The sequence below is a fragment of the Tenrec ecaudatus genome, chromosome X, assembly GCF_050624435.1.
Source record: "Tenrec ecaudatus isolate mTenEca1 chromosome X, mTenEca1.hap1, whole genome shotgun sequence".
NCBI classification, from domain to species: domain Eukaryota; kingdom Metazoa; phylum Chordata; class Mammalia; order Afrosoricida; family Tenrecidae; genus Tenrec; species Tenrec ecaudatus.
This window is the reverse complement of record NC_134548.1, coordinates 148,812,731-148,832,383: the sequence shown is the minus strand read 5'-3', so window position 1 is coordinate 148,832,383 and position 19,653 is coordinate 148,812,731. Positions and strand designations below refer to the sequence as shown.

The 19,653-nt window shown below is 42.7% G+C and overlaps 1 protein-coding gene across 2 annotated transcripts in view; it reads left to right on the top strand.

The window, feature by feature from the left end:
* The window catches only part of GPC3 (glypican 3), a 444,594-nt gene that overhangs the window by 371,381 nt on the left and 53,560 nt on the right, over positions 1-19,653 (top strand). For both annotated transcript variants that reach the window (XM_075539171.1, XM_075539172.1), the window contains exon 7: positions 10,100-10,259. In XM_075539171.1, the coding sequence (XP_075395286.1) occupies positions 10,100-10,259 (160 nt within the window). The remainder of the gene's footprint in view (positions 1-10,099; positions 10,260-19,653) is intronic.

Sequence of the window (19,653 nt, the reverse complement as noted above, 5' to 3'; positions counted from 1 at the left end):
CATGGTATCACGCCACTCTCATTATTTGTCCTGAGGGATTTATCTATCCTGGATTCAAGAGCTCTTATCTGTACCAGAGTACATGCTCTAGTCTAGCCAGATTTGTAAGATATAACTGAGGTCATGATAGTTGTGTCTACATATGGTCTCCATTCTGACCTCTCCTCGTTCACATTCACATGGTTGTTTGTTTGGGGTCTTCTGAGACCTGATACCTGATCCCATTGACACCTCATGATAGCATGGATTGATGTGGTTTTTTTCCATGTGGCCTGTGGTGCTTCCCTGCTAGATGGCCACTTGTTTAACTTCAAGCCTTTAAGACCCCAGATCTTATCTTGTAATAGCCAGGCACCATCAGCTTTCTTCACCACATTAGCCTATATACCCATTTTATCTTCAGAATGCCAGGTTATTAGAACAAAGTGTTCTTGCGTTCAGGGAGGACTTGAGTGTAGGCCCAATGTCCATCTGCTACCTTAATACTTAACCTATAAATATACGTACATAGACCTATATCCCTATCATTACATAGTAACATATTTACATATGTACATGCCTGTATTTAGACCTCTATAAATGTCTTTTCCCTCCTAGTTCTTTCCTTTTACTTCCCTCCTGTCCCACTATCATGTATGACCTTCATTCAGCTCTCTGTACCTCACAGCTACATTGCACTTGATCGAACCCCACCAAGCATTCTGTGCCCTCCTCACCATCAATTTTAGATCACTTGTTGTTCCCTTGTCCCTGCGTTTGTTGGCTCCCCTTACTTTTCCCCCAACTCCTCCTCTCCCCTGCCCCCGGGAACCATTGTTCCCCTTGTTTTCTCCTCGGGATTGATTTTCCTGCCTATTTCATATAGATAGACATGACAGGAAAAAAGGGGAAATAGTCTATGAATAGTTCCAGATATGTCTGCTGACCCTTATTAATGTTTTCTGATCGGGTTTGATGCAGTGGCAAGCCCTGCCCCCCGAGTCCAAAGTCTAGTTTCAGGATTCCTCGAGTACTTTGTTGCTTTGCTCCCCTTGCTGCTCTTTTGTGCTCCCTTCGTGTCATGCCCTGGTGTGGAAGGGTCTGACCAGGCACAATTCCCACACTGTGTCTCCAGTGCTGCCCCTGTTGCACTGTGGGTCAGTAAAAGGACATCATATCTTGTGGTGGGGTCAACCTTACGGTCCTCTCTGTGTTTTGGCTGCTCCAAGAGGGAATGTCGTCCTTGAAGCTTGGTGGGCTAGGGGGCTGTCTACTTTCTCTCTCTTTCCCTCTTAGTTTGCTTCCGTGTGATCTGGGATGACCTGCCACTGTATCTTCAGTGCTGTCCTCTGTAGTGCATTCTCCAGGGGAGGGGTGGGGGTCGACTTAGCTGGGATAGGGGCTGGCCTGGCCTTATAAACCTCTCTGTCAGTTCACTGTTTCAAGACAGTATGTTGCCCTCCATGCTTGGCACACTAAGTTGGGGTCTGTTCCCTCTCTCCCTTTCCTGTGGAGAATTAAACAGTACCCTCCCCATGGTGGATTAGTTCCCTTTACCCGCCCCCAATTCTTTCATGTTTCCCTCCCCCCTTTTTTTCTTATCTCCCCACCCCTCTTCCTCCCCTTCTTCATGTTGTTGAGCTGTATGTATCACTGGGCTTGGTCTGTCTCCTAAGGTTGCCATCTTTAGAGAAACAGACTGCCGGGTCTTTCTTCCCTGGACCAACAGATGGGTTCAACCTTTCTGTTAGCAGCTGAGGAGTCTGAAGGGCGCAAAATGAATCAAACTCAATCTCAAACCTCAAAAGGCCTGGTAGATGATATAGATACAGTATCGATATGGTAGTGCAAACAATCCCAGGTTATAAGTGTCCGATTGAGGTACGTCCAGTAGTTACAAAGCAGCCTCTATAAAGTCTTGTTGTTGCTGTTGTTGGGTGCCATCAAGCCTGGTCCAACTCATAGCAACCCCTATGTACAACAAAGGAAACCCTGCTTGGTTGTGCACTATCTTCACAGTTGTTATGTTTGAGATCATTGTTGCAGAAACTGTCAATCCATCCCATGGAGGGCCTTTCTCTCTTTCATTGCCCCTCTATTCGACCAAGCAGTTCTCCAGGAACTGGTTTCTCCTTACATGCCCAAAGCACACAAGACACAGTCTGCTCATCCTTGCCTCGAAAGAGCATTCTGACTGTACTTCTTCTAAGACAGAGGTGTTTGGCTTTGTGGCAGTCCATTGTACTTTCAATATATTTCACCAAAACACAATTAAAATGCTCAATCTATAGATGCGCTCAAAGTATGGGCCTTTCGGTTAGCAACAATATATTTAACCACTGCGCCACCAGGACTCCTAGTTAATGGCTAGTGTCTAAGAGATGCATTGGAAGTTCTCTGAGGTAAATGCAATCCAGATGGCCACAAGGTTAAATGAAGGCCCCGTTGGTGGATGTCATTACATTTTCTTGCACTGGATTTGGTAGCGGCACACTTTTTTTTTTGGTAATCAGTTGGCTCTCCTTTACTCTGATTTGGTCAGTTCTTGACCCCTCCCTGAGCCTGTGTCCCTCCTTGCTGTGGGAAATGGTGATGGGAGCCTTTGCAGTTACACATAATGGTGGTGCAGATTTGGGGATTACATGAAAGAATGCATGTTTCAAACCCTAGCACAGTGTGTGGCTGATAAAATTCCTAACTTTGCAATCAAGATAATTCCAAGAGGCACGTTATTTATGCCATATAGGCAGATCAAGAGTGGCTGCTCTCACTGGTCTAATTTCAACATATTTGAGCCCTCTAAGAACAACAAGTATGTTCTTTGATCTCTCTTCTCCCGTCGATCAAGCACGAAAAGAGCGTTGGCCAAATGGCATCATCCCACATTGAAGTGCCCTTTTGTAATCTGGGTTATGCTTTTAAGAGCTTAAAATTGCTATATTTCTTAAAAGTCTGCTGGGTTTTTTCCTCTTATACAATGTTTCTAATTTTCTTTAGCGACCAGCCTGGGCTTTTGGTTTCCCTTTATCAGATAACCCTGAGTACCTGTTCCAAGGCTGACATCCAGTTTTCCCTTTCCAATCAAAGGAGGTCAGCCACCTCTACACAGTGTTATTTTCCTTAACTACAAAAACGAAAAGTCAGGGTAGCCACACCTGAGTGAAAAAGAAATCATCAGGTTGCATTTGCTGTAAAACAAGGATGATTTGAAAACATGCATTAAAATTCAGACTCACTGGATGCTACATTGGGCTTTGGCCAACACTGATTTCAGGGGGCTCCAGGGAAAATGACGAACACTGGAACAGTCTTTCCACTAAGTTAAAAAGCTGGAGGGCTCGAATCCACCTGAAGGCCTTAGAATCCAGGCCTGGTAGTTTACTTCTGAAAGATCACAGCCATTGAAAACGCTACGGAGAAATTCTAACCAGGCAGGCATGGCTTGTTTTTAGTTTGAACCCACTTTATGCCAGCAAGCAGGTGATGTTTGTAAGTTGAAGATTTACTTCCAGGGTATATGAAAAGGTGATTTCCCTCTGACCCAAACTCACTGTCAACAGGTTGATGCTGACTTACAGCGACCCTATAGGACAGTGTAGAACTGCCCCTGTGGGTTTCTGAGACTGTAACTCCTTATAGGAGTAGAAAGCCTAGTCTTTATCCTGCAGAGTGGGCTGGTGGTTTCGAACTGCTGACTGTATGGTTAGCAACCCAATAACATATAATCCACTGTGCCACCAGGGCTCCCCCACATTGACCCAGTAACCCTATTGATGAGAAACTAAGAAAACATTCCCATTTAGAGAAAAGAGTGAAGTGAATGTTTCTGATGATCACATTATCATATATTGAAACCAAAGAACTGGAAGCAAGTTGTCACTGTAGTTGTCGCTGGGTGGGCTCCGGTTGGTTGTGACTCAGAGATGCAACTCAATCAATGGGATACCGTGGAATTGTCTCATTGAATCTGCTTGGACGCAGATCACCAGATCTTTATCCTGCCACTGGGTAGTTTCAAACCAATCCCTTTGTGGTAGCAGCTGAGGACTTAAATATTGTGCCTCAAGGCTTCCAGAAGCCATTTAAATATCCATTAAACGTTTGGAAATGGTCAAGTAAAGTTTAGAGGATCCCTCCACAGCCCTGTGCTAGATGCTTTAGCACATCTGAACCATGACATTTATCAAACTGGATGCAGAGGTTCGGGAAAGTATTTGCCTTATTTCACATGAAGGTTTAGGGAGATGAGCCTACTTAAGAATACAAATTAATCAGGTAGAAAAGCTGGGATTCTAAGTCAAGCCAATCTGGTCCCAAAGTTCAAATTCAACAATTTAAAAATAATTAGCTTTTTCAAAAGCATACCTTTGAAAATATTTCTTAGAGTATGGGGATGCCTTTTTTTAACCTTAAATTTTATTTTTATTGTGAATTAGGTGAAGGCTTACAGAGCAGATAATCAGTTTTACTGATGTCAACATGCCATACATATTTTTTTTGGCAATTCATTGGATACAAGGGAATTGGGTTTAGTTTGTTTGTTTTATCATTGTGTTAGTCTGGGTAGACTAGAGAAACAAATACATTAACAACATTCATTTTCATCATTTCACACAGGAATAACCAAAGACAACTTCTAGGAATCAAAACTTTAAATTCCCATGTTCTGTCCAGATAACAACATGGTGAACTGTACAACCATATCTGAGCTCTGCTAGCCAAAGAAGAAAACCTACCATGAGACAGAGGCCAAACAAGCATCTATCTCCATCTTTATGATTTGTTTCTCTAGTACCCCACTCCCAAAGTACCATAATGTGTTAGTCCAGGTAGACTATAGAAACAAATTCATAGGTACTCATACGTGTATGAGAAAGACCTTTATATACAAGAATATTGAATATTGAGAAAACATCCCATCCCAGTCCAGATCAAGCCCCATAAGTCTGATGTTAGCCCATGTGTCCAATACCAGTCTCTGAATTCCTCTTCAGACTCACGCAACATATGCAATGATGCAGAAATGCATGAAGTTTGTAGGCCAGTGGATGGAAAGTCTTGTGGATCCAGTGATGGTGAAAGCATCTCAGCACTGCCGTGGGTCTCCATGTGGCTTCTCCAGCTCCAAGACCTTGGCCCCATCAGTGTGTAGCTCCATGTGGCTTGTCAACAGGAAAAGTAATGTGCTCCACCTCCTGCGAGCTATTTATCTCCTTAGCACCTCCAAATGAGGTCATCAAGCTGTGACCTGGTTGACAGGCTAAACTCTATCCCTTCACTCTTATGTCTCAAGTTGACACCAGATTATGTAACTACCACATTGGTTATGTGGTTTTCCTTGTTTAACTTTTCGTGTTTAACTATGTGATCCTTGGGTACTTATAATATTAGACCCTACAATAGAAATGGATTGTTTAGGTGACTCTGCTAGTCTAGTGTGACTAAAGCATAAGGTTGTAAGGAGGGGCATTTCTTTAGAAAAAACTGGGATGTGAAAATTCTTGTGCACCTCCTGCTAAGGAGGGCATGTTCTCTCTACTGAAAGTCATGTGGGGTGATGCAGTGAAATGATCAAACCTGGGTTTTAAAAGCCTTGGCCTTTAAAAGAACAGGATAGTGTTCTTTGAAAATGGCAAAAAATTCATCAGAAGCAGTGGGTACCTAAAGTTACCTTCCATTATATGTGCAAATGCCTATTTTCTTTCTATGAAGTGAATGTTCCGTCTGAAAGATGTTGTAAAAATGAAAGAAGAAATGAGAAACATACAACATTGTGAATTGTGTGTCACTAGCTGAATTAATATCATGGCCAAATCATAAGTTCTCACTTTAACTGTGCCCCCTCAAAATATGTATTATAAAATGCTAACCTCTGTGCCTGCGGCTCTAATTTCTTTCGGAAATGGGTCATCTGTGCCATGTTACTGAGGCAGGATTAGGGTTGGTTCGAGCTCTTTTGAGATATAAAAAAAGCCTGGAGTCCATCACTTTTGAGATATAAAAGATTAAACGAGATAGGGGAAGATCGATGCTAGGCCACATGGAGATCTCAAAGGAGCCAGGACGCAGAAATTAAAGAGGCAAAGACACAGAGAGAAAGCCTTCTAGAGCAGGCACCCTGAATTCAGACTTCTAGCCTCCTAAACTCTGATAAGATTAACCTTTGTTTGCTGAAGTCACTTGTGGCATTTCTGTGATTGCAGTGCTAGAGAATTGAGGCACAGGTCATCCATCTTTCAACTCATCTTTGGGGATTCCACGCCTCTTTGACTTTTGCATTCACAATAGTTTTCCAAGTTTGGGTTGCCTTTGTTAAAATGTGAGGGTTAGGTTCATTAGCAGATGTCTGAGTAAAAGTATATAAAAAGTATGCTATAATCCTTCTTCAATGCTGAGGTTCTTGACAATCAGGAGCAACTAAGAACTAAAGAGTTAACCTCACTGGCAGTTTTAAAGACTTTTTTTTTAACTTCACTTTAAAAAAAATACTGAACTACCAGATAATACTGTGAGCATTGTACATGAGGTTAGAAAATGGCCTCTCAGAGATTAGCTACAGGTCTTAGCCAGGGCCATCCAAAAGGGTTCAGCGACTCATTCACAACTTCTTGTACCATTAATCTGTGCTTTCCCTTTCTCCTCTGTGTGGAAGTACTTTGTAAAAAATTAAAGTTGCCGTGTCGATTCCTTTTACTTCAGTTGGATAGTGGATTTATTGATTGCTTGCTATGTGTTGAGCACTACCTTAAATGCTGTGAGGTTCAAAGATGACTTAGACTCAGCCCCGGGGCAGCTCACAGACTGGTAGTGGAAAGAAGTCATATACAAAGAAATAATACCAGGTTGCATTCAAAAATTGCTAAGTAGGAGGTACAGATAAGGGTGTGATGATGGTAGAGGGAGAGAGAGAGAGAGTTGTTATGTCTGTCTGAGATAGACAGAAAGGCTTTATTAAGGAAATGACATTTGAGCTTGGCTTTCCAGCGAAAGAAACCAAGAACAACTCATAGTAGGCGTTTGGTGAAGGACAGATACCTAACCACAAATTCACCTAATATGAAAACTTTAAATTCTCATGGTCCATGTAATATGCAAAGGATGTCCTCTGAAAATAAACTAAATATGCTTAGGTCAAAATCAGTTGTCCTATAAAAATCATGGTAACGAAGAAGGGTGAGGGCAATTGGGGTCAAGCTAAAGTGATGTTTATGGTCTAGGCTAGCAGTTCTCAGAGAATGAATGTAAAATCCAGGAAGCCACGAGGTCAAACCATTATCTGCTTTTTTCACTATGTTGATATTTGCACTCTTAGTGCCATAGCAGGAATTAAGGCAGTATCGCCAAATGGTATTAGTAATCATTGAATAATATTCTTCACAGGCACGCATTTGTAGGGGAGGTGGGAAGGTAGGGGGACCAAGGCAATTTCACTTAAGAATTATTACTTTTGTAAACCTCAACTCTTGAGTTCCCCTTTTAAAACATTCTCTGTTACAATGTACATACTTTTAAGTATTGATGCTGCAAAAATGTGTGTCTCGAGGAAAACACTTGTGTGACTACCTGAGTTGCAAGCTAAACTAGGCTCTTTCTTCATGCAACGCCTATTTCATTTGAAAGAAGTAATTGTTAACAATGCAACCATATAAACTGTGCTTATGTAGACCCAAGGATTTGCTAGATATTTTCCTGAAAAAGTACAAAGTGACCTTGTCAGTTCATAGAAAACAACTGACAGCATTTATTGGTAATGATCACATTTGAACTTTCAAGAGAAACTTAAAATATGGAAAACTTTTTACCAGTCACATGAGTATCCCAGTATTTAAAAAAAAAGAAAGGTGTTAATATTTGGAAGACCTGCATAACTCACTCAGTAAACCAATATTTTCCATATAACCCATGCATGATCACGCAAAGGTTCAATCAGGACTTAAATATAGTGGTGTATAAAGACTTCATGTATGTAGCTTTCTGTTTTGCATTGCAACTAAACTTTCCAACTTAATTCAATTTGTGTGTAGTTTTAAAGAAAATGTACATAATTATCTGAAAAGGTTGTTAAAATACATCTCTTTCCAACTCCATGTCTGTGAGAGGCTGAATTTTCTCTATTTCAATGGAAAAGGCTGTGTAAGAATATATTGATATGATTGGGTGCTAACAAGTTGATTTCCAACACTTGGAAACCCCATGTGAGAGAACAAAACTACCTTAGAAGATGTTCTAGGCTGTACTCTTTAGGGCCAACAGGACTCTTTTAATTAGTTCCTTCAAGAATATTAAAAGTACAATATAAAAGGACAAACAAATCTAGCTTGCAAGACTTGAGTGCACCTTCAAGGCAAGGATGGCAAAATTTCATCGTACATACGTTGGACATTTTCTCAAGAAAGACCAGTTCCTGAAGAGGAGCATCACGCTTGGTAAAGTGGAGAGGCAGCAACAAAGAAGGCTCTCAAGGAGATGGATTAACACAGTGGCTGCAACAATGGACTTCAACCTAAGAGCAGTTGCGAGGCTGGCACAGGACTGGGCAGTGTTTTCTTCTGTTGTGCATGGCGTTGCTATGGGTTGGAACCAACATGATAATACAGAACTACAACAATCTTTAGGGGAGTCGATCACCAGGTCATTGTCCTTTGAAGCTGCTGAGTAGGTTTGAACCACCTACCTATTAACCACTGTGGCAACAGCACTACTTAGAATCTATCCATTCTCTTTGAGTTTTAGCAACAAAAACTCTGAAGGTGCAAGATCAGGGCTGTAGGGTGAATGAGTAAGTTTTCCCAATGGATGTCTCCTAGGATGGGCCCCTGCTATCCTTGAATAATGAGCAAGTGTGTTGTCGTGATGGAAAGAAATTTCTGGGTACACCTTTCCTGGCCTTTTTCTCACTAATGCAAATTTTAAATTTTCTTAAAATGTCTTCATTATAAGCAAGCCCCTGTGGTCAACCTGTGTGCCTTGAGAAAATGTATCAAGGTAACCTGTCCGGAATCCTCAACACTCTCGGCATCACCTTTGAGTTGACTTCTCTCCCTTAAAATGAACTGGCCCAGCAGATCCCTTCAGGAGCCACTGTGTGGCTTGGACTTTTTTTAAGGCATCCTAAGGAAACTAAGACAGTATATGACTAAGAAAACTTGTCTGTAGCAACCCACTGATGACAGGTGCATGTTTAAACACGTTTTGTTTGGAATAAACCCGTGCATGTATGAACTGGAATCCTAGTAGTGACACTTTTTTATTTGCCCCTGTATTATCTACCGCAATGGAACATTATTTTTAAAGCATTTAAAAGCTCTTCTTGTTGTGACACATGGTACATTGCAATTAATCACATCGTTTTCATTTAAAATTATATAAAAGAACACTATTTTCATTTCATGGGAAGCATTTGTGGTTCTAATTTTGTGAGTGGGCTTCTATAGGGATCTTTTCTGAGCAGTTCTTAACTCCCCCTACAGCAAAGGTTTCCTGAGGCATAAACACTATGGCATAGGAAGATCTGATGCAATATCTATTCTGCCTAGAGGGTGGTGTAAGTACAATAGTGGAAATGCACATGGATTGGGCTCCTGATGACTCAATCCCCTCTGACCAGGGGGCAGGGGTATGAATAGCCTTGCTATCATATAGAACACATTGGAGAGTGAACTGTTGCAGATGCAGTCATGCTAAAATTGAGTACCCTATCATGTGATCTCCCTTATGGTCCATTTAAATTTGTTCTAGTGTTTAGTATTTTCTGTTTTCCTGTATAGTGAGATTTTCATCTGTCTTATATTGTTGTTAGTTTTTTTTTAATGTTTTTCTGTCTGAAATCCAGGATAGGTAAATCTATAGAGACAGGTACTGAATTGATGCTTCCTTCGAGGTCCTCGTGTTGTGGTGACCCCCAACCATAAAATTACTTTCATTGCTACTTCATAACTCTCATTTTGCTACTATTATGAATCGTCATGTAAATATCTGATATGCAGGATGTATTAGGCAACCCATGCGAAAGGGTTGTTCGACCCCCAAAGGGGTCTCAACCCACAGGTTGAGAACCGCTGTTCTAGGCTTACCTGAGCAGTAGGAAGAGCTGGTTACATTCCTTGTTGTTTCATTTCAGCTCCTGAGAACCATGTCTGTACCTAAAGGTCAGGTTCAGGATAAAAACCTGGATGAGGAAGAACTTGCCAGTGGAGACTGCGGCGATGATGAAGATGAATGCATCGGAGGCTCTGGTGATGGGATAGTAAAAGTGAAGAACCAGCTTCGCTTCCTTGCAGGTAACTGATTCATGCCCGTTCAGCTCTGGGCTACATATGCCCATACTTGGGAATGAAAACTCTTCTGGATGTATTGTTCTCATATAGAGAGCCCTTAAAAGAATACCATGCTCAAGCTAGATATTCCTTAGTAGTTAAAGCTAAACTAGTGTTGATTTTTTTCAAGATGACTTCTGGGGATCTTTTATGGAGAAGGGCATTTAAAGATGATCTCAGGGCAATAGTTTCAAGGAGTTTCAGGGCAATAGTTTCAAGTTGCATCCATGGCTCCAGTAAGTCTAGGTCCAGTGAGAATGTGAAATTCTGTTAGTGTTTTCCCTCTTTTGATCAGGATTTTTCTATAGGGAAATGAGAATTCACTCTTACTGTTTGAACTATTATAGAACACTACTTCAGAGATAATTATACAGCTATTACCTCTAGCCTTGACTACTCTCCAGAGCTACAATCTCCCATCTGCAGATGCATACTAGTCATTTCTACCTGGCTGTCCCCCATCATTATGCCAAACAAAGCACGTCACCAATCTAACTCACCAAGTGGCTCCACCATTCACAGTCTTCTTTTTCTCATGCTGCCATCATTCCCCTTCCCCCACCCCCCTTCACTGAGACTTCAAACTAAAGTCATATTTGACTTTTTCTTCTCCCATGCCCCTCATATTCAGTTGGGCCCTAAATCCTTGTTGATCCGTGTGTGTGTGTGTGTGTGTGTGTGTGTGTGTGATTTTTTCTGCATCAGTCACTGCATTCTTTCTCTTCTCCACTTCAACTCTACTGTGTATGCAATTGTAGTCACACCCTAAGTAGTCTCCAAGCAACCAGGCTAAGGCAAGAGTATGGAAAACCTTAAGCTAGCATATTTGAGAACAAAGTATCAGAGATCCAGGCAGAAGGTTCCATCATTTCATCAAATTCATCTCACACAGCTGCCAGGTTAATCTTTCCAAAACATCTCAAACATCTCTCTAGCTCAGATGGCTTCATCCTGTCCCTGTTGCCTTGAGGATAAAGTCGAGTCTTTAGCAGAGTTGTACAGGCCTTTTGATGTAGCCTGACCTTGCCATTCCAGCTTCACTTTCCACCAGCAGCTCCCCCCCCCCCACCCCCACTCTCCTTCTTTGATAAGAGCAGCTTCTGACCCATGAACCTCCATAACTTACTGTTATTGTTTAAATCTGTATTACATTGCCCACGTTTAGTTTTACATCATGAGCTTTCAGATCCTTCTTAAGTCTGAGCCATCTCTCTCGGTCCAGTTTAAGTAGGATACAGAGAAAAGAAAATACGTATTCAAGTAGAACAACCCTGCATTTGAATTCTGACTCCATACGTGGTGATTACGAGCCACCTAGTTCAATGTCTTTGCACATACTAGATGCTCTATCGTCATTCTTTCCCTGACACCAAACCTTTCACAACTATCTCAGTTATCTCAATTCTCTGAATAAGGAAACCTATAGTCTGCAGTGACTCCAAAGTAGTTCCATTCCTAGGGAAAACATGAACATTCAGAGCCTGGCCACCTGTAAGAGGCATGTTGGTAAAAAATACTAGCTGTAAAGGTCATAGATGCAAAAGTTTATCAGACACATGCCACAATCTAAGGACTCGGCTAGAATGCTACATGTATTGTCTCCTATCATGTGAATAGGACCTCTTATCATCACCAATGAACAGATGAGGAAACGGCTGCTTGTGTGGTCACTGGGGTAGAGGTTGGGTGCAGAGCCCGGCCATCAGGTTGCCGAGCCCACACTGTGAGCCACTCATAATCTTCTTTCTTTTGCTCGACAATACAATCTTTAAAAACCCAGCATTTGCATTTTGCTGTCCTGGAAAAGTTGATAGCTGGCTAACAGTCGCCCAGATGATTCACCAACATGTTAACTGCTCCTGGCACTGATGCTATCCTGTGACCTGCCGCTGCCCTCCTTCTTCTAGAATACCAGGTGCTGTCGAATCCATTCTGAGTCATAGAGACACCGTGTGTTGAGGAGTAGAACTGCCCTCTTTAGGGTTGTCATACCTGTGACCTTTCAGAAACTGATTGCCAGGCATTTCTTCTAGGGTTTCTCAGGGGTAAGTTCAAACCACCCATTTTTCTGTGAGCAGTTGAGTGCATAATCATTTTCACCATCCAAGAACTCCCTTCTCCAGAATAAGCTCCACCAAGTCAACACTTGGTAGGGTGGCCTCGTCTGTCCATCTTTACAGAAGCAGATAACCTCAACTGTTTTCCTCAGAGCAGCTGGTGGGTTGAAACTGTCAACCTTGTGGTTAGCAAGTCGATGTTTACCAGACAGCATCAACAGGCTCCTCTTATGCAGAAGTGCCTGCTCATCTCTCCCCTTGGTTTCCTAGTGCTTCTGCAACCACTTCCTTATCCATTTCAAAACACGGCTCCCCAATTCCATGGTAACCTAAACGTATTCTAAACAATGGTGGGCGTGAGTCCTTGTCAAGGCTCTTTCAGGAATCTCAGTAGATTACATCCACTGATTTCTCTCTGGCCCCATGTACATTGACCCTTTCCAGTAATTCTGGCCAATTCCTTAGGCATGATTAACCTGAAATGCTTTGCAAACAAAAACCTGGTCCACATGGCAGGTAATTTCATTTACAGGGACGAGGATGCCCTATCCCCAAACACTTACACTTTACCTCATGTGTTCAGTGATTCTACCAGCCTGGAGTTCCTCGGGTCCCTTTTGAGACACTTCCAGTGGAAAAAGAGACTCACTGGCAATTGTCTGGAACCATGGCAAACTAGTTATTTGGAGTGACAGGCTCTCCACTATGCCATGATTTCCTCCCTAATCTGAGGAAACGTCCATTGGGTCTTCGTGATTCGTCCACATTTATTTAACCACCTAGACCTGACACCCCGAGTGCCTTTAGCATCTTTCGCTTCTCTATTTCCAAAGTGCTTTCTCCACAAGACAACTGGGGACTAAGCGCCAAGACTCTTCTACCTCCCTTGTGTTCATGAACAGATCTTGAACCAACAAATGGGCCTGTCAGCTGATTTCTCTGGCTGCTTTGATCCCTTCTTTTGGAGCAAATGCAGGGTGCTTGGGTTCTATACCTGACTCTGCTTCCACCTAGCCACGTGCCCTAGGGCAAGCCTCTTTTGTTGTTGTTGAGTCCTTTACCATCCTCACAATGGCTACACTTGAGCCATTACTTGTAGTCAGTGAATTGATCCATCTCCCTGATAGTCCTTTTCTTAATCGTCACCTCTCCATTTACTAAGCATGGTGTCATGTCCTACCTACCTGATAACATGTCCAAAGCATGTGAGAGAAAAGCTAGCATTCTGACTGTGCTTCTTTCAAGACAGATTTGTTTATCCTCCCGGCAGCATATGATACTTTCAGTAGTCTTCACTAGCACCCAATTCACATGCAGTGCTTGTGTCCTTCCTGATCCAGTGTTCAGGTTTTACATAGATAGGAGCTCATTGAAAATACTGTGGCTTGGGCCAGGCACACCATTAGTCCTCAAAATGACATCTTTGCTCTTTCAAACTTTAAAGAGGTCTTGTGCAGCAGATTTGCCCAATGCAGTACATCATTCATATATATATATATATATATATATATCAGTTGATTGTTTTTCATTGCCTCTTCTATGGGCATTGAATGTGTGGATCCTGAGCAACTTGAATCTTTTCGCTGTTTATTATGATGTTGGTCCAGTTGTGAAGGCTTTGGTTTTCTTTACAATGAGTTGAAATATGTAGTGAAACTGCAGTCGATTTTCATCAGCAAGTGCTTCAAGTTCTCCTGTTTCAGCAAACAAGACTGTGTCATCTGCATATCGCTGGTTGTTTATAAGCCTTCCTCTAACCCTGATGCCACATTTTTCTTCATATCATCCAGCTTCTCGGTTGATTTGCTCAGCACACAGATTGAAAATGGTGAAAGAATGCAATCCTGACGCACACCTTTCCTGATTTTAAACCATGAAATATTCCCTTGTTCTGTTCAAGCAACTGCTTTTTGGTCTATGTACAGGTTCCTCATGAGCACAATTTAGTGTTCTCCATAGTTTTTTTTATGATCCACAAAGTGAAATACCTTTTTATAGTCAATAAAACACAAGTAAACACTTCTCTGGTATCTCTGCTTTCGGCCAAGACCCATCTGCTGTCAGCAGTGAAATCCCTAGTGCTAAGTCTTATTCTTAATCCATCTACTGCTGCGACCTTTGTTGAGTTCTCTTCAGAAAAACTTCACTTGCAGGTGATGGTAATGACAGTTAGATAGTTTCTGCATTGTGTTGGATCACCTTTCTTTGTGATGGGCATAAATATGTATTTATTCCTGTCAGTTGAACAGGTAGATGGCTTCCAATTTTATTGGCATAGATCAGCAAAGGTTTCCGGTCCTTCATCAGCTTGTTGAAACATTTCAACTGGTATTCCATCAATATCTGGAGCCTTGTTCTTCTGGTCAGGCCTTCAGTGCAGCTTGCGTTTTCCCCATCACTACCATCCGTTCTCAATCATATGGTACCTCTTGAAATGGTTGAGTGTCAATTCTTTCTAGTACAGTGACTACTTCTCCTAGCTCGCTCTCTCTCGTTTTTGGATGCTTCCCATACTACTACTCAACATTTTGCCCATAGAATCCTTCAAAAGTAACAACTCGAGGCTTGAAATTTCTCTTCTGTTCTTTCAGCTCGAGATATGCTGAGTATGTTCGTCCTTTTAGGGTCGCTATGAGTCGAATCAACTCAATGGCAGCGAGTTTGGGTATTTTAAAAGATGTTTGTTTATGTATTCTTTCATTTCTTTATTCTGCTTTCTTCCTGTAAGTTGTTCTTGTTGTTATTCCCTAGCTCATCAGGACCTGTCATTAGTGTTCAGTTTGTCAAGTCTGTCCTTGAGATGTTCTCTAAATTCATGTGAGATATACTCAAGAATGACAAGGCCCAGACATCCTTACAAGTTATGAGACCTGAGGTCTAGTCCCGGAGCACTTGCTAACAATTTGACTTTCAGCAATTCATTTGGCTGCCCTTATCATTTTCTCCAGTTTTAAAATGGAGGAGGGGGTGGTGTAATTCATCCTTGCCTACTTCTAATGACCTATTGTGAAATGTGATCATGAGTGTGAAGAGGCTGTACAAATTGTTATAACAACCAGAGGAGGAGGAAGATCATTCCGCAATCTCCAAAGCACTTTCTCAGCATCTCTAGCTTTGTATATATTTTCTGCTGAGATTGCCTTTGTCCTGTCTATTTGAAAGCATGTTTGCATCCATACAATGGCGACCCTCCAAAGACAGATCTGCACCTCAGTGGACCTGGTGCAAAGAACTGACTCTTGTTTCAGGACTGCCACCATCATTGTTCCTACTTAATGGCCTGGTGGAAGCTCTTGGTGGAAGTTGTTTGGAAAGCTGGGCTGGGACTGTTTCCTGAGAAGCTTTACAAGATCTGGCCAGGTCTCCCAAACAAACAAGATGTGATGACTAAGCATCTGCCCCAACTCTGCCAAGTCCTTACTCCCACCCACACAGTCACACGCCCGCACACACACACCCTGCTGTTGGATACACAGTTGCAGTAGCCACTCACCAAGCAACTCTCAGCAAGAAACTCTCATGTCCCAGAGCTGCCATTACCACTCCTGCACACCTTACATTTCTTCTTGCTCCAGCATGCACTGCTCTGTGGGCACAACCAGAACATTCTGGCTGGGCTTGGCATCTTGATAACTTTGAGTCACAGAAAAGAAGAGAGACCAAACACCAAGACAATCTTATCTCAAGGTGGGCCAAAGAAGGGGACACAGCAACCTTGGACGCTATGAAAGCTCATTTCTTTTGATGAGGAACAAGGAACTACCCTGTAGGAGGTAGAAATGCTCCTTGTTGCTACACAGGAATATAGGGGGCTTGAACCTGGATGGGTGTGTGGTGAGGAAGCAAGTTCCTGTAACCTGTCTGGAGCTGGGAGCCTGAACTAATATTAAAACCAACCAGCTGCTTCTTGCCGGTGGTAAATAAATATTTCTGTGACAATGGTGGCCCGTAAAGACCTGCAGCCCTTGGAATCTCAGTGTGGGGACTGAAAAGAGAAAACTTGCCACTTGCCCCCTGGCTGAGGGTGAGGATGAAGGTGAAATCCAGGCCTAGGCCAGTCTCTGGCAGTGGTTCTCTGTCAACCCCCTAGCAGGCAGGTAACCTCGTCCCAGTAGTACTGTGGGGGAAGCCAATTCCGACTTTACAGCTGTGGGCCTAGGAGCCTCTGACCCAGATATTCCATCTCTACCATGACTCCAATCTGGGCAACAAAAACAATCTTTTTTTTTAAAGCCAATCAATTTCTATTCTTTCAGTTGTTTTGTTTTGAGTGGATCAAGTGGAACTGTACCTTCCTAATCCTTAAAACCCTGTGCTTACAGGAGAGGGGAAGAAGGACACGTCAGTGGCTTAACTGTACTGAATTGCCAAGGCAAACCTTCATAAACATGCACTGGTAGTCACTTTGTACTCATGAATTCATTAAAAGGGTTGTTCCGGGGCAAAGGATCAACCCACCCGCTGGAGGAGCTTTTTTTCACAGGTGACCTCTGCAACATCTTAGTGCTTTAGAACAAATCATGTTGCCTATTAAATGAGTTTCGTTTTTTTTAATCCTATAGGGTAATGAAATGTCCTGTTAGGTGTTTGGGGTTTTTTTTAATGGGGGATTTGTTGAGTCCTGTGCAGAGCTTACAATACATGTAGATACAGAAATGTTGCTATTTATTGGTCACTAGTCCAGGAACAAAGTATGCCCATTTTCCCACAAGGTTTTCTATAGTTTGAGCCACCAGGTTCTGCTTCTTGGCTGCCTGTGGAAACCCACTCTTCATTTCTTTGACATTGACTTTGTAGGTTGCTTTCCACTAAGAACCCCATCCCTAGAACACTCAAATAACAGCTTCTCTCCAGCCTTCTTTCCTCAGAATGTGACCTCAGTATAAGGGAGCCCTGTGTCATCCACTAGAAGGTAGATACCATCTGACATATGAACAGGATTCCTTCTTACTCCAAGGCTGCTAAAATCTGAGATATACAGGGAAGTAAGCGAATGCTCTCTATAGAGTCAAATCAAGTGGGCCTCAGTTCTGTCTTGGCCACTTGCCCATTGTGTGGTCTTAGATTGTCACTCATCTTTTCTGAGGCTCAGTTTCCTAATTAGCGAAGATGATAGTACTCTATAAGTACTTTGTGGAAGGTCAGGAGCATGCTCACTTAGAGTAATATTATCAATATCCCTTTAGCGCCTTTGGGTTAGATCTTAGTTTGAGCCACCTGAAAGTCTTCGGCTTTAAAAAGGTAGCTCCAAACACTCTGGCCCACAATTTTCCTTCTTATATCCTATCCCTTCTCCCTCTCCAAAGATGACATTTTCAATTACAGGCAGTTCCTGGCCTATAAAAGTTCCGTTTCCATACCATCCATAGTTATGAAGTAAACATGCTATGTGTTGAGATGAAACCCAGAGATTGTACGGAGCTTTAGTGGCACAGTGGTCATAAGTTGGGCTGATATTCATAAGGCTCCAAACCATCAGCCACTCTGCAGGAGAATGATGGGACTTTCTACTGTCATCAAGTTGCCGTCTCAGAAACCCACAGGGGCAGTTTTACCCTCTCCTAATGAGTGCAAGAGAAGGAGCTGAGTGGTGTCCTGCAGCAGCTGACGGGCATTCCCTATACATGCCTAATAGCCCCAAAGCCCTGGAAGGTGGTAGCAGCTACAACAGAGCCTCTACTGCACTCCTAGAACTGTCGTGGATTTTGTCTAGGGCTATTGGGGTCCTGGGCTGGGTGGGAGCCTGTAGGTGACAACCCAGCTTCTCCCTGCACCATCAACAGGGTAGTGCTTTGGGAGCCAACCATGGAGTGAAGACCTTGAACCCCAGCCATCTTCTGCCCTGGTCCAACTTCATTTTAGCCTCATCCCTAGCTCAAACAGGGTCCCATACTCCCAACAACAGTGGGAGGGCGAGTCAGGGTGTGAGAGGACTGAGATCCTGTCTTTCACTGCCAGAGGATGGTTCAGGGTATAGTGGGGATTTAGTCACTGGCCATTGCCTATGATGTTGGCAGCACACAATGGTTATGATAACAAACAAGCATGACTTTGCCACACACTTCAGAACACTATTATTGCTGTTACTATATTATTTAACTAATGATGCTTTAGTAATCGATAGTTTTTAATTCATAGGCCCCTGACCCCTCAAAAATACCCCCAAATCAGTGCCATTGACTCAATAACAACTCACAGTGACTATAAAGGACAAGATAGAAGTGCACCTGTAGGTTTCTGAGATTGTAACTTTGTACAAGAGCAGAAAGCCTCATTTTTCTCCTTCAGAACAGCTGGTACATTTAAACTGTTGACCTTGTGGTTAAAGCCCCATAGGTAACCACTATACCTCCAGGAAGCCTTTTATCCGTGAAAAAGTACACTATATATTAAGATAGATATGTGATTAACAGCAATTACCCACAAAAACAAACATCAGTCAAATCCACTTCCAGAGAGTCAGTGCTGACTCATAGCAAACCTATAGGACAGCATAGAACTGCTCCATAGGGTTTCCTAAGGCTGTAAATCTCCACGGGAGCAGACGCCCTGGTCTTTCGCCCAGTGAAATATGGACAAATGCCACTTAAAGACCATCTGAGGAACAAAACTGGTCTGTAATCTGGGGACTGCCAGTGCTCCTTAACTTGGTTTTAGCCTGGGGTGGTTTGAAGTGAGAAAGTATTTAAACAATGACAAATATGTGGGCCGACTTGTGCAAACAACCAGAGGCCCAACAGTAGTAGGCATCTACATCTTGAAAGCATCACCGCTACTTAGGTTTTGTTTTCTTTGGTGATAGTTGGCTGGTGAGGGCAGGGGTGGACAACGAGTTGGGGAGGTCGGGAAGCAGCCACTGATTCTTTCCAGTCTACCTTCCTCTCAGCTACAAACATACTGCTTTTTGCCTTGATCTCCACTTCTAGAGATCAAACGCCACATGGAATCTGAGGGCAGGAAAGCTTACAGTAATAGCACTTTTCACAGCTACAGACCAGGTGGTTCTTGATGACAGATAGACAAAATAGCCAATCCCAGCTCCCCCCACTCCCCAACCTAGGGCTTTGTTCTGGGATTAGGGCTCACAAACAGGGGCTTAGTTGTGAGCTTTGGCTATGAGATGACCTGTCCAAAAGAGAATGAGATTGTTTGCTCCCGTAGAGATGTACAGCCTCACAAGCCCTATGATAGGGTCACTATGATTCAGAATTGACTCTTTGGCAGTGAAGTCTGAGTAAGAGTTTCCTGAAAAGATTCAGAAAGTGAAAAATGAGGATATGTCAACATCATTTGAGATACTT